The 15498-nt window shown below is 39.7% G+C and overlaps 1 protein-coding gene across 4 annotated transcripts in view; it reads left to right on the top strand.

Moving 5' to 3' along the window:
- APP (amyloid beta precursor protein) overlaps window positions 1-15498 on the top strand; it is a 199496-nt gene that overhangs the window by 93551 nt on the left and 90447 nt on the right. For all 4 annotated transcript variants that reach the window (XM_072326680.1, XM_072326679.1, XM_072326678.1 and 1 more), the window contains exons 4-5: window positions 1164-1276; window positions 3748-3941. In XM_072326680.1, the coding sequence (XP_072182781.1) occupies window positions 1164-1276; window positions 3748-3941 (307 nt within the window). The remainder of the gene's footprint in view (window positions 1-1163; window positions 1277-3747; window positions 3942-15498) is intronic.

Raw genomic sequence — 15498 nt, 5'->3', positions numbered from 1 at the left:
CTGTTTCATCAGGTCCCTGAGATGACCCTCTACTGGACAGTAAACTTGCAGTCATCTCTTTCCAATTCATTAACTCATTATTGTGTCCGTTCAGCCATTGGGACATCGTGGTTTGTTCATTTAAAACCCACTGTAGCTTTTTGGAGACTGCAGACAATTGCTCTGGGGAGGCGATCGTTTATGCCAGCTGAGTCATGTGCTTCACAATGCAGGGTCTGTTCAGTACATCAACTTTTGAAAAGCATTCTACAGTTTTTTGGTCTTTTTTTCTTTTAAAACATTTTTCAAGGGTTTGGGTTTGTTTGATTGTAAAGCCAGAATTGTACAGGATTAGTGATTTTAGTCTAATGAATCATGTCATTCATCATCTGAGTTTCTTTTTAATTGTAAGCATTGAAGCTGTGATCATTGTGTACTTCAGCAGTGTTGTTGCACTTCTGTGCCACTACTAAAGGCAGCACAATTTCTTTGGTCAGATCTGTCCATGGTAAAAAGGCCTTTTTCACCCACTCTGGTCAGATCCAGGTAGGCAGGTGGTGATGAGTCATCGTGTTCCATGGCTTCTGAGCTCTGCTGCTCTTCTTGGTTGATCTGAAAACACCTGGCTGATGTAATGAGGTTGCAAGAAAGGGTCTACATCACAACAATAACTCAGTGAGCTATTAGAACTGCAACTAAGTATAAATATTCTAGGATTATTAAAAACAATATGTTAGGATAACTTTTATTCTATAATGGAAAAACTGTTAATATTCCAAAGCACTTCAGGCCCCTTCCCTACACAAGCCCTGCATAGATGCAGAAGCAAAGCATCGTCATCCCTCCCAGCATCCTGTGCTAGCCTTCCATGAGCTAGATCCTACCATCTTCGTGTTATACCACACGTCATCAGTGGGTCCAGCATATTTCACACAGCTAAAGTAGAAGTTGCCATGTTATGCTAAAGTTTCCGTAATCCAGTATCAAAATCAGATCAAAGTCAGGAGCACTGTGGAAATTCAAAACTGCACCATCTTTTGCAAACAGCCCCTGCTTCTCATCCATGAAAGCTGGCTTATGCCTACCAAGAGGCTTAGCAAGATGAGGTACCAGATGCAAAATGACTGATTATTATTCATGTGTTGCTTTTTTTTTTTAAAATTTACTGTTATTTTTTCTTTCAGTGGGTGAGTTTGTGAGTGATGCCCTTCTGGTACCGGACAAGTGCAAGTTCCTTCACCAGGAAAGGATGGATGTGTGTGAAACTCACCTGCACTGGCATACCGTTGCTAAAGAGGTACATTAATCTGCTTTTCTAGAACTGTATCACTGTTCTGAGAATGAGCTGGAGTTGTAGCATCACTGTTGAAAAGAAGTTAAAAAGGATGTTTATGAATGGTTGTGTAGAAGGCTTTTTGTTACGCTTAATGAGAAAATTATGCATTATTTAACATGAACCCTATTTAATAACGTGATTATTTCCCCACATTCCATTACTCATGATGTTTTCTGCCTCATCTGGCTTCCCTTGCTACTGTTGTTCTGGAGCTAAAGATTAACTGATAAACTTTAATCGATGAAGGCTATGCCTTTACTGTTACCCTCAATTGGTGTCATATTGCTATGCCAGCTACTTCACAGGGTCTCAGGATGCAGTATGTGAAGTTCAGCATGAAAGTTTATGACACCTTGTGAAACACAGAACTGTACAAAGCTATCTTGCTGTCAAGCGCAGAGTTCAAATTGTCAGTACTTTAACTGAATACAGAAATGAACTTAAGTTGCAATTGCTAATATGTATCTGCCACTGTTGTTCTTATCTGAAGAGACTGTATCAATAAGAAACAAGATAAGCTTCAAAATGTTTTGTTGCTGTTTTGTTTCAAGCCTCCTAATTTTGTATATTGTCCCATGGTCTGAGATTAGAGTTGAAATGTGCTTCTCAGCTTTTTGCTTGGATAATACAATTGCCCTCTTAAAGTAAGTGTTTAAGGTACCAGCCCTCATGTATGCAAATTCTAATTTTAAATGTAAATCTATCTTGCAATGAATTGTTTTAAAGCATTTATAGCCCAGGAGGACAAATAACTGCTCTGCCTTAAGTTTTTTCTGTGAAATGGAACATGAGAATTTTGAGCAGGAGCATATGGAGTTACCATGTATGAGGGAGGAAATAAGTTTTTCCACGCAAAGACAAAAGAACTGGGGACAGAACATCTTGTTGCTTTCAAAAGTCATAGAATGGTTTCGGCTGGAAAGGACTTTTAAGATATCTAGTTCCAACCCCCTGCTGTAGGCAGGGACACAGAATCACAGAATCACAGAATTGTAGGGGTTGGAAGGGACCTCTAGAGATCATCGAGTCCAACCCCCCTGCCAAAGCAGGCTCCCTACACCACGTCGCACAGGTAGGCGTCCAGGCGGGTCTTGAATATCTCCAGAGAAGGAGACTCCACCACCTCCCTGGGCAGCCTGTTCCAGTGCTCCGTCACCCTCACTGTAAAGAAGTTCTTGCGCACATTCGTGCAGAACTTCCTATGCTGAAGTTTCAGCCCATTTCCCCTAGTCCTGTCCCCACGCACTACTGAAAAGAGACCAGCCTCGCCACTATGGCTCCCTTCACTTATATATAAGTGTATATATATATACACTTCAGGTATTTATAAACCTGGATCAAGTCCCCTCTCAGCCTTCTTTTCTCAAGGCTAAACAGACCCAGTTCCCTAAGTCTCTCCTCATAGGGGAGATGCTCCAGGCCCTTCACCATCTTTGTGACCCTCCGCTGGACTCTTTCCAAGAGATCCCTGTCTTTTTTGTACTGGGGAGCCCAGAACTGGATACAATATTCCAGATGAGGCCTCACCTGGGCAGAGTAGAGGGGGAGGATCACCTCCCTCAACCTGTTGGGCACACTCTTTTTAATGCACCCCAGTATGCCATTAGCCTTTTTGGCTACAAGGGCACACTGCTGGCTCATGGTCAACCTGTTGTCCACCAGGACGCCCAGGTCCCTCTCAGCAGAGCTCCTCTAGACCTCCTTCTAGACCAGACTGCCTAAAGCCCCATCCAGCCTGACCTTGAATGCTTCCAGGGAGGAGGCCTCCACAACCTCACTGGGCAACCTGTTCAGTATCTCACCACCCTCACAGTAAAGAACTTCTTAATATCTAATCTAAGTCTATCCTCCTCCAGCTTGAATACTATTTTTCCTTGTCCTGTCACTACATGTCCTTCAAAGAATTCCCTCCCCAGCTTTACAGTAGCCCCCCCTTCAGGTACTGGAAGGACTATAAGGACACCTTGGAGCCTTCTCTTTTCCAGGCTGAAGTGCCCCAACTCTCTCATCCTATCCTCATAGAGGAGGTGCTCCAGCCCTCTGATTGCCTTCGTGGCCACATTCAACAGCTCCATGTCTTTCTTCTGTTGGGGGCCCCAGAAATGTGGGGTCTCGTAAGAGCAGAGTAGAAGGGCAGAATCACCTTACTCAATCTGCTGGTCATGCCTCTCTAGATGCAACCCAGGATATGGTTGGCTGTCTGGTGTGCAAGCACACATTGATGGCTCAATGCAGACATAGGCAGGGAGCTACCAACAGCATGAGTGGTAATGCAGAGGTGATGACTTAAGTCATGTTTCAAAATTCAGAAAACATGCGGCTCACCAACTTCAGCCTCCTACAACTGTACACGACCCCTTACGTTCTCTTGAGATCAGTGACATCTTTTTCCAGCCTCCTCCATGACAATGTTGTTATTTTATTTTCTATAGTCCTGTAGTGAGAAGAGTATGAATCTGCATGACTATGGCATGCTGCTGCCCTGTGGAATTGACAAGTTTCGTGGTGTGGAATTTGTTTGCTGCCCATTAGCAGAGGAAAGTGACAATCTTGACTCAGCTGATGCTGAAGATGATGATTCAGATGTCTGGTGGGGAGGCGCAGATGCAGACTATGCAGATGGAAGGTAGGAGTGGCTTTTTCCCCTTATCGTCTTGCAAGAGATGCCAAAAATCTGTCTGAAAGACCTCACTGTTAAAGGAAGACTCCTTTCTATAAGTGAATTTGCAGATACTATGGCTAAAATCATTTTTTTAACCTTCCATATAAAGGCTTATTGCTTCTACAGTTATTGCACATTTTATGCCTTGATCCTTTTTTCAAGTAGAAGTATTGCCATCTTTATAGCGAAAATGTTTAATTGCCAAACTTCTTAACTACCAATTGACAAATACTGTTTTCTGACATGCTTCCTTTGCAGTCTGGGTGCACTGCAGCAGATATTCAACTGGCATCACTGTTGGAGACTTTGAAATATCTTCATTTATAATAGGCGTTAGCTATGTTGTTGTTATTATCATAAGAATATTTTTCTGCTGTTACTTTCTAAGTGTAATTTATAGGAGAAAATCTGTTTTAATGTCTAGCCTTTGACAGTAAGACTAATTAATATGGCCCTTTTATGATAGGAAATGGAGGTTTCCTTTGCAAGTCATCAGTAGGATGTAAAAGAACTGCACTATACCACATTCATCTTTGTCTTTTGACATCTCCTATGCACATAGGTTAATTTTGACACAAATGTGGGTTGTGACTGAGCGGCCCAGTGCTGTCAAGAACTTTTCATACAACTCTCTTGAGCACATTAGACAGCGGCTGTGAGAGCAGAGAACTGAATTCAAACCACTGGAAGATGAGTTTCTTCATAAAACCAATATTTAAGTACAAATTATCTTTGTACTCCCTTGACTTGAACATTTCATACTGTGCTAAAAAGGTTAGAGAATGCAGTGTTTCTGCTTCTTAGGTGATGATACTGTGTCTTTTGCAAATAGGGATAGAATATCCTAAACTTGAGGCAAATTATGAACAATTTCATGGAGAACCACAAAGATAAACTGGGACCAAATGAAGTGTGTAGTGCAGAAAGTCAGTAGTTCCTAATTATGTGAGTCTGGACTTTGTACTAATCCTGATGAAAATAAGTTCAGGAACAGGGTAGAGGTGAAGGACAGAAATTAAGTTGCTGTAATATGGTGTAAAGGGAGGACATTCAAACACTTAATGATGGGCATCTAAATATTCCCTGAGAAAGCATTAGTGTGTGTTGCAAGGAAGAGTTTTTTCTTGAAAATGCAATAAGTTAAATAAAAATAATTTACAAATTTATTAATTAGGATTAATTAAATAGTTTCCTACTGTAATTTTCAGTCTTCTCTTGTAAGTAGATCAGTGAATGGTATGGGCTATTGGGTGCAAGAAATCTCCATCAAGCAGCATTGTATACTCCCTCTTGCCATGTTCAAGCTGTTTTTCTGACCTAAGCTTCTAGCAGTTATCAAAATGTCACGATTTATAACCTTTTGGTGTGATTTGCAAACTAACCTTTGGACTGTTGCTGTGTCACATCTGTGTTTACTTTGGTCTTTGATTATAAAATGTTCTTTTAGGGTATGAAATTAGCACATACTTCATATTGATTTGCTTTTTCCTTTGTATATTTATATGATAGAAAAATATAAGGTAGCTCTACCTCGAGTTCTATCTACTTTACCTCTATCTCTATTTATTGTACGTAGTTATTATATGTGTGCATACAACTTTCTTGTATCAGTTCAAAGTTTCCTAAAATATTTCAAACAGAAGAGCACACAATGATGTGTATTAAATTGTTTTGTTTAGAAGGCAATTTATTTTTGTTCTTTTCATGTTTGTCACAGAACATTTACCTTACTCTTCTGTTTTGTTCTTCTCAAAGCAATTTAATATATGAAGAGAGTAGTGCAGGAATAACTTCAGAAATTCTTTATCCTCCGGGAATAGGAACTGGAATTGCATTTAAAGCAATTTCTGAAGTCCCAAGCAAATATTGCTTTTTTTTCTATCTTCACCTCCCATATATGTGCATGTAAAAGAAAAATGAAAGAATCCTTTTATGGGGCACTTCAGCTGCAGATGAGGAGCCAAGCAATTTGTAGTTCTCTTATACTGACTCATTCATATTTCTTGCTGCATCTTCAGCTTCCTAACGGCATTTATACCGTGTGTACTGGAGCCAGAAATACTCTTGAAATTTATTCATATTAAAAAACAAACAAACAACAACAACAAAAACACAACAAAAACTCAATTTTTCATGCAGCAGTAGGTGGTAGTTCAAATTTTGCATGTATATTTTTGTATAATTTGTATATCTGTCTATCCATGCATATAAAAGCATGTTTTAATAAATATATATATATGCCTTAGTGCTAAGCTTATTGTGAGGGAGAAGGAGAAGGGAAGGGAAGGGAAGGGAAAAAAGTACAGGGGTATATCTTTCAATGCTAAATTCCCAGTATTTTATGCTATTAAAGCCACACTGTTTGAAGTATCTACTGAAGATTTTATTTTTCATCTTAAATCATAGGGTCATAGACTAGTTTGGTTTGGAAGGGGCCTTTAAGATATTCTAGTTCTAAACCCCCTTCAAACGGGGATCTCACAGGAGCAGAGAAGAGGGGCAGAATCACCTCCATTGACCTTCTGGTCATGTCTCTCTTGGTGCAACCCATGCTATGGTTGGCCTTCTGGGCTGCAAGCTCACGATGCCAGCTCATGTTGAGTCTTTTATCAACCAACACCCCCAAATCCTTCTCCTCAGAGTTGCTCACAAGTCATTCTTTGCCCAGCCTGTATTTGTGCTTGCAATAAATGTTTGATCTTGCACTGACAATGTTTGTTTCATCCTGCCTGAAACCTTCCACTTTGCCCTGGATTTGTTGTTGGCATTCTGCAGAATTTCTATTGCAGCTCTTATTGAGTTGGTTGATTTTTCTGTTTTTACCCAGAAGTCAAGATTTCAAGCCAGTGCTGTGTGAAAACTTCTGTTTGTTTGTTTGTTTGTTTGTTTGTTTGTTTGTTATTGTTCCGTTAAGATCTGCCTCTGTGGTTTAACCCTGTTGTACAAGTAAGACCTTTCAGATGCTTTTGCCATAGGTACTTTAGTATCTTTTTAACTCAGAATTGGCAAGTAGTACAGCTGGAACAGAACCAGCTCCTCGCACTGGGGTGGAGACCATTCTGTTGCTGGTGACCCTGGCTACGGGATTAAGCCATGCCATCGAAAGAGTGCATGGAGGCATTTTGAGCTACAGCATCATCACGAGTGAATGTTCTGACCAATATGGCTCTGACTGACCTGCACCTCAGAGTGAAAAGGACATAGCCTGCCTTAATGTGTCACTTGTTGGAAGTGCTTGGCAAAATGATGGAAGGTGTGTTGCCATGATGGATGGATATGGCAAATTTCAGTTTGTGAGGCCAAAAGGGAGGATCTGGCTTTGCTTTTCAAATGGTGCCATGTCGTGCTTCTCCTGAAATAGTGTGCAACTAAGAAGTCACAAGCGTTTTCAGTGATGTGCCTTGCTGTTATCCACACTTTAATTATACTTACCTTGGAGATTGCCTGAGGGACAGCCAGGTGCAGGTATGGGCTCTCAGTATAGCTGCGGAGGTCTCCATTTATAGCTGCAATTCAGTCAAATGACCTACAAGCTCTGGCTGCCCTTGAAAACTCAGCACAGCCTTGTGGCCAACTTCCCATACCTGGACACTTGCTATGAGCTTTTGGTGTCCTTGATGCCTCAAGCTGAACATCTCTGTGAGTGGTGGCTGAGCTGCAGATCTTCTCTATCTACACCCATTTCATGCATACTTCTTCTCATCTTCTCATCACTGTGTATCAGACCTCCTATGCTTTCCTTTCGGCCTCCAAAATAGGCTGCTGTCATTATCCCTCTGTTACACTAGGGAAAGAGAAGCACAATATTGAGTGTTTTATAAAAAGCTTCTCTTTAGGACATGAGTCTTAAAGCTCAAAAGGACAAGATAGTGTCCTAACTTCAGTCAGGTGTCATTTTACTAGACTACCTGAATTCACTTCCAAGGTTTAAAATAGAGGATTTAATTTTCTCATTGCTTTTTTCCTTGACAGGACAGGCCAAATTAAATTTGTCTGTTCAGTGTGTGTTCATAATGTATGTTCAGCCTGATTTAATGATTTGGATAGTGTAGTAAATGTGTTGTAGTGCTTTGTGTATTTTGTAAGGTCTTGGTTTACAGTTTCTCATAAACTTCTGCCAAGCGAAGTTTTATGGCTTATTCATACCTGCCCATAGGATTTTTAAAGCTACAGTAAATAATTCAAAGGAATGCAATCCATTCTATGCTAAAAATTAGGCATCTGTGAAGTAAAACCCAAATAAGAATTTATGTTGTATAACATGGTGGTCATGTTGTGTCCTGGTTTTGCAGTGCTGACAAAAGAAACGGTTAAATGTATATATACTTTTTTTTTTTTTTCTGTCTCAAAGAACTGTTTTTTTTCCAGTGGTAGGCATCTGCAAAAACTGAAGCTTCTTAATTGTCTCCTTCACCCATAATCCAGACAATCTTGAAAAGCTTTTAAAACCAGCCATTTTTTCTTAATGGTGAAAACAGCATAGTATATGTGACTCTTTTGCTGAATTGTTACCAGGTGAGACACTGTGCTTTTAATTGTCTGTTGGGTTCAAGCATTTGGGGAATAAAAGTAGCAGAGACTAATAAATCTGCTCTGCTGAGTACCTATACAAAGATTCTCACTTGACGTGGAGGAGCTGTATGTTTCATTTTGTTCACTTTTTAGCTCATTTTAAAGCCTTGTGACTCGAGTGGTACAAAGATGTCAATGCGTGGTTTTACCTGCTGTCTTCTTTTCATAAATGCCTGCAAGTTAACATCAAATGAGTTACAATGGAAATTGCGTGGAGTGTTGTCATTAAATCAGGCTGTGTGTTTAAATTGGCCACAGTCATTTAGTGCCCTGACCTTCTGCAGTAGCTCAGAGTCCTGGTGTGTTACGCTGTTACCTTAAAAGAAGCTGCACAGGCCAGACAGGCAATTTATTTGTCTGCTTGTGGCAAATATTTATGGAAAATTCCTGAGTTAAACAGTGACATGTAGCAAGTAATTATAGTAGGCGAGAAGTGATGAGTATTCAAGAGTCAGTATAATAATTTTAAAAGCCAAATTTTATGGGCTTTTGTCATTTCTGTACTTGAAAAATTGTCTTGCCTACTTTAGGTGCAACTTTGACCAACTTAATCAGGACTCCCATCTTTGGGTCTGTGTATCAATGGGAGACTTTGTCCAGGCAAAAGCCGTGAAGCAATGTTTTAGTTGCGATATGGGGCTGCAAACAGTGTGGCAGCAAACACGCAAAACATGAAATCTCATTGCTTCCCTTTACTTGTCCCTCTTGCCCTTCTGTTTCCTCTGCTCATTCCTTCTCTGTCTCACGTGTGTATATATCCTGAAAATGCACTTGGAAACAGAACAGGAAAGGCAAGCCTTCGGGGGGTTTGTTTGGCAGGGTTGTGCATTTCTTTCCACTTCATGCTTAGGGAGATCAGAGCATCTTGTTTACTTTATATCAGTCATTCTTCTTTACAATTCTGACTAATTCTTTAGTCTCTTTGGCATTTCAAACTCTGGAAGAAAGAAACTGGGCTCTGACATGGAGAATATTTAATGAAACTAGAAGACAGAAGTGGTGATGTCAATGAGTTGCTTCCTTCCATTTCAGGGAGAGATTTCTGTTTTGCTTCTCTAGAGGACCTCAGTGATCAAGTCTTCAACCTCTTGCGTTGTACATCTTTCCTGTGAATGCATGTGCAGCGAGGCAGGCTTGTGTATATGGATAGCACCTCTGCTGCTGTGGCATGGGATCTGGGTCTCCAGCATCCTCATGGGACCACCAAGTGCTGCGGGCCTGAGGGAGGCACAGGCCCAGCCTGCTGGCTGGTTGTGCACACCTGCTAGTGTAGGTTTGCAAGGGCTTTAGGGATGAGATTCCTACTACTTCTTAAACCCTTCAGTTTCTACAGGTTCAGTCATAGTTTGGCTAGTGTGCCATGCCATTTTGTATCTTGTCCATTCTTCCCTCCTTCTGTCATTCCTATTGCTCATGTTATCCTGCAGAGTTGAGTGAAAAATCGGTAGCTTAACTAAAACCAGTTCTGCGCCCAGAAGATATATATTAAGAATGTAGAAAAAGGATATTTGAGTCCCGAAGGTTTTGGTTTTCTAAAGCTAAAAACAGTGACATTGATCAAGAAAATGGAAGGTGCTGATGCTAAATTCTTTGTTGGAAATAGTCACTGGAGGACAAACAAAATTAACATTTTATCTCTGTTGAGTATTCAACTGTTTTCAAGCTATCATATTACTCACATGAAAACAAACAACAATGAATTATCTTCTGTGTAAGCTCTTTCATTAAATTGGAAAGTCAATTTCTAAAATGTCAGTGAGAAATCCTCCAGTGGGAATCTCCTAAATGATTCTTGCGAAAAATAAATAAATAAATAAATAAAACCGATCTTATCTACTCCTGAAGCACTAGTAAAGCTGAACTAGATCTGAAACTAACAAAGGGTCTGGACTGCAGATTCGCACTTACAAACAGGAAATGACTTGCTTTGGGATGGATAAACAAGATTTCCCTTTTTCTGTGCTGTGCCAGCAGGCTGTGTGTACCCTTGAAATATGCAGGAAATGGAACTTCATGCCAGTGGTGCAGGATTTGCTTTGAAGGGAGGTTGGCCATCTGTGACACAAGAGCAGGGAGGGACACAACCAGAGGCAGTGTTCTCCTTGACTGTCTTAACACAAATTGTTCTTAATTGTAGGTCAGTGAGCTAATGTGTATACAAGAAGTTAGAAACTTGCTTATTATTAATTGCCTTCCTCCCAGATTGACTTCAATAGAGATTAACAGCAGTTGTTGAAATAGGTGAACCTGATATCATAAGAATCGTCCATTACCAAATTGATAAAGAAATGGGGTTAATGTAGGGGAGCTGGTGTGGAACGTGTTCCGATTTTTGGAAAGCAGTATTTCAACTAATTGGTCAGAAGCTCATATCTCCTCAATGCTTGTAGTTAGAAGCTGGAATAAAAAGGTGTCATATACCCATTATAAAACACATCTGCTGGTTTTAACACAGCTGATATTAATGGTACATCTTATCTAAGAAGTTCTGTTTTTATAAGTATTTTCATGATAAAACTTAATTGCTTTTCTTTATAAATTTAAGGCACCATCCATTAATAGGCATAATATTACTGCTTATGCTGAATATCTTTTGAAGTATGTTGTCCTATTAGCATATTCTGTATGTGATTAGCATATTCTTTATGCTATTAGCATATTGTGTCTTACATTCTTACGTTAATTGTTTTTGTCTCTCATGTAGAAGATTTCTTAATACTTAGATAATTCACAATGTCTTTTTAATAGCATTTTTTCCTTTTTAATGTGGATGTTGTTAAAATCAGAAAGCGTAAAAACACAGGAGTGTTAATGACTCTAGAAAGTGTGGTAGGTGTTGGATTTCTTCTTAGGACAAGAACTTCCAAATGGAACTGATGAAACAGCGTGTTGCTTTGAGGGGTAATTGCAGCGATGCTGAGTTGGCAAATCTAATCACCATTTGAGTACAAAGCCTTAACTGAAATGATGGATGAGACTGTGGGTGGAGAGAATTAATCTAATTGAGAAAGTGATGAGTAGGATATATCTATGCTTTTGTGACCCCTCATGAGAGCCAGCAAACGCTAGCTATGCAAACCACCTATATGATTTACACGAATGTGCAGCCCTTTTTCAGGAGGTTAATGGCATCAAACTTGGGGTATTTAATAAATAGTAGACTTTGAGAGAGGGATGATGCTTTTAAAACCTCAAAAAACAAAGTTATTAGTTGCAGTTTTTTTCTTTAAGTAATAAAAGCATTATAAACAAAAATGTTGTCATTTGTCCGACACTGAAATGTTGGAGCAAAAAGTTCCCTGTATACATTTGTGTATACGTTTTGTAAACAACTCGATAAACTGTTCTGACATTTCTCCTAGATGTTCTGGGAAGTTCTTGTAACATGAAGATGTATACCATCCCATCTCAAACAGTGTGTTATGTATTCTTGATGAAAGAAAAAATGGGAAGCGAGAAATTTGTAGCTGGGTCTTTCAACATGTATTGTTACACCAGGAGATCTGCGTGCCAATGGATTCATAACTGGATATTCCTCCATAAAGTTAGCCAGCAGTTCCTGCTCTCTTCTGCCTTTCAGTGCTGGAGGTTGTCATGTGGTCTACACTAGAAATATGAAATCAGTATTAGGGCTTTGTGGAAATTTAAGAATTCCACTTCTTGTGAGGCTATGCTATTACAAATGCCGTGTAGTAGAGCATTTTCTGTAGTAAATGCTTTTTTTCTCCACATGTTAAGAAAGGCTGCATACACACTTCTGAATATATGAATGAAAACAGTCAACGCTTTTATGTTCTACTGACAGATGACATTTCTAATCTTGAATGTTTTTGGCTCTGGTTGCATAATAACATGCCATTTCTTCACATGGGTTCTCTGTTTTTATCACTGCTGAGGAAAAATAGCATGGAAATTGTGATTTGAGTAAAAAGGAAAAGGTTTAAAACAGTAAAATGCTGACCTGGTGAAGAGCTTGGTCTGGCTGCATGAGTGGAGGGGATCCCCTCAGCAGATCTGGCTGCTTGCAGAAGCTGCTGAGGGAAGCTGCATTTAGAAAAGTTAAGATGGCATGTTCTCTGAAAAAGGTTAGGCAACATCTTGAATTGAGTATCCAGGGTACCTACATGCTTCTGGCATTTTTTGTTTGCTTTCCCCATTGTAAAACAGAGATGTTCTTGCAGTTTGGATCTTTAGTTACCGTGTGAGGGTACTGAGGTGAAGAATTCCACAGACAAAGCGCATACTTATTTGGTTTATAGTTCATACTGTGTACCTCAAGTAAGCGGTGAAATAACAGGTTAGACAAAGAGACATAGAACAGTCCCTTCTGATTACAGCAGAGGTTTTGTGGAAGCAAATGCGTTGTAACAGATCCAGGGTTTCCTGCTGATTCTCAGGCTGGCTGAAACAGGGACACACAGATGACCTTTACCCTGCCATCTTCCATCGCATTTGGTCTTCATGGTCTTCTACTGTCAGGATTTTGAATATGTTATTTATTAAATGTCAGAAGGCTCTGTGATCCTGATGGGCTTCATGTGTTTGTAAATACATTTCTAGTTCTGAGTTTCTCTGCTTTTTTCTTTCTTCTTTTTTTTTTTTTTTTTTTTCCTTTTTATTTATTTATTTCTGTTCTGTTCTGTTCTGTTTAAAAATGAGACTGAAACATCTTTAGTTCCACTTCTTATTCTTTCTGCTGGAGTTAATGAAAGCAGGCAATTTTTTGTTGTCATTATGTGTAAAGGTAAAAAAAAACACATTCTAAAAGCAGGAAGATGAAAGACATTAAGAATCACGTAATTCTGTTGTTTGGTAAAGTCTTCAGAACTCAAAAGCAGCCTGCGTAACACTTTGTGAAATAGCTGAGTTCCTTATTGTTGTTTTCTATTAGGACAGGTGAAAATATACAGCATTGTGATTTCTGGAGTAAGGAAGAACAAAAAGGAAAATGGAAAATAATTATAAATCACAAAATGGATGCTGGAGAAATGCTAGGCAGTATGAATCTCTCGTGATTTGGTGTACAGTGGAAGATGCCCATCTGAATTATTAAAATTTTGACTGAAAAAGCGTTCGTACATGCCCAAATGTCACATTGTTCCTTTGTGTAGTGGGGTATCTAATTTATTTGCATAGTTTAACCCAGGCCTAGTGAAAAAAACTAAGGAAGTTTTAAGCAGTTTCTGCTTTTGGGGTCACTTACCAAGCACATCATGGCAAAGGTACCTTGTGGGTCATACTCTTGATTCTGTAAATCACTGTAATTTTTCAAGCTTTGACACAAATAAGCCATTTAAAAGATCAGATATGTAGACTGGGGGTCTGGCATAACCCTTTTCTTTCCTGGAACTGTGCCTAATCTCATGGCTAAATCACAGGTTAGTTCCTGTCCTGCTGTTTCCCCCTGCCCTGTCCCAGTATTTGAGGGAAAAAGATATTTTTAGTGCAACACCTTCCCCCTAGACTTTCAAGGTGAATGCTGAAATTTTCATTTTGTTCTTGGCTTTGTCTTTCCCTCACCTACACTAAAGCAAAACTCCCCTGGTGCTCATTTTCGCACAGCTAATATGCTCACCTTTACCTTCAAGTCAACTAGTGCACCAAAGTCAAAGTTAAATATTAGAAGGTACAGTGATGTGAGCACTCATGTTCCTAAGTGCACCCATGGCTTAGTTTTTAGCTTTAAGTAGTTCCTGTGTTGAGTCATATGTTTAATTAATGGCACTGTTCAGAGGAATGCAATGCATGCAATGGTAGGTTCACACCTGGTTTGTGAGAAAACTCATCTTTCAGTCAGAGGAATGCAAGCTTTGGATAAATGCTAGGTGGAAAATGCCCAAACCTTTGATGTGCATGTTTGTTGTGAGGAAATTTGGTTCCTTGCCTGTTAGCTTTCTAATTTGCTTTTAATCAAAAGCCTGGTAATTAGGCCAGGTCAAGTGCACTCATTTTGTTTGGATTCCAAGTATTTGTCATACTCTTCTGTGTTCCTGTTTTGTGTTTTCTGTGAAGATATTTACTCTTAAGACACACAGAGGTTTGCAGCTGGATCCATTTCCAAACTCACATTTAAAGAGCCTTATGCTCTGTGTCTTTCCTATATACTGGAATGTATATTTGTGTTTATCATTAATCTTCTGGTGGAAGCAAAGTTGTACACAGGCTGAATACTTGAAAATCCAGCCCCATCTCATGTTTCCTGAAGGTCATTTGAGAGGAGCTGAAGAGGCTATAGAGAAGCACAAGATGCCAGAAAGTGGGATGGTGGCACCTGTAGCAGTCAAAGTTATGGATTCATAAATTACTCTCAGCTTCCCTTGCTGGGCTGGAAGAGCACAAGCAGCAGCTTATGTGCAGTAGTTGTTTGTCCTGTATTAATTCCCTTGGCTGTCTAGAGTCAACGTAGCATCTCTACGCCTGCCTGAAAGGAGGTTGTGACAAGGTGGGAGTCGGCCTCTTCTCCTGGCTAGCAATGAGAGGATGAGAGGAGTGGCCTCAAGCTGCACCAGTAGAGGCTCTGATTGGATATTAGGAAACATTTCTTCTCAGCAAGAGCGGTGAGGCAGTGACACAGGCTGCCCAGGGAGATGGTGGAGTCACCATCCCTGGAGGTGTTTGAGGAAACGATGGATGTATTACTTAGGGACATTGTTTAGTGGGCAATATTAGTTGTAGGTAGATGGTTGGACCAGAAGATCTTAGCAAGTCTTATGCAACTGTAATGATTCTGTGATTCTATTTACTCAGTTTTGTTGACTGCTAAAAAAAAAACAAAACCAAACAACCACAGTGCAGATGGAATATATTCACATTAAAACAGAGTTTCAAAAGTGGAGTGAACGCCAATCTTTTCACATTTCAAAACATCTGTCTTTCACACCTTTTCATTCTGTTTTCACCTAGTGATGAAGTATGTTTCTGTTCAAGTTGTTATTTGGCAAGATCATGC

The sequence above is a fragment of the Excalfactoria chinensis genome, chromosome 1 (assembly GCF_039878825.1).
Source record: "Excalfactoria chinensis isolate bCotChi1 chromosome 1, bCotChi1.hap2, whole genome shotgun sequence".
NCBI classification, from domain to species: Eukaryota; Metazoa; Chordata; class Aves; order Galliformes; family Phasianidae; genus Excalfactoria; species Excalfactoria chinensis.
This window is presented reverse-complemented; position numbering and strand designations above follow the sequence as displayed.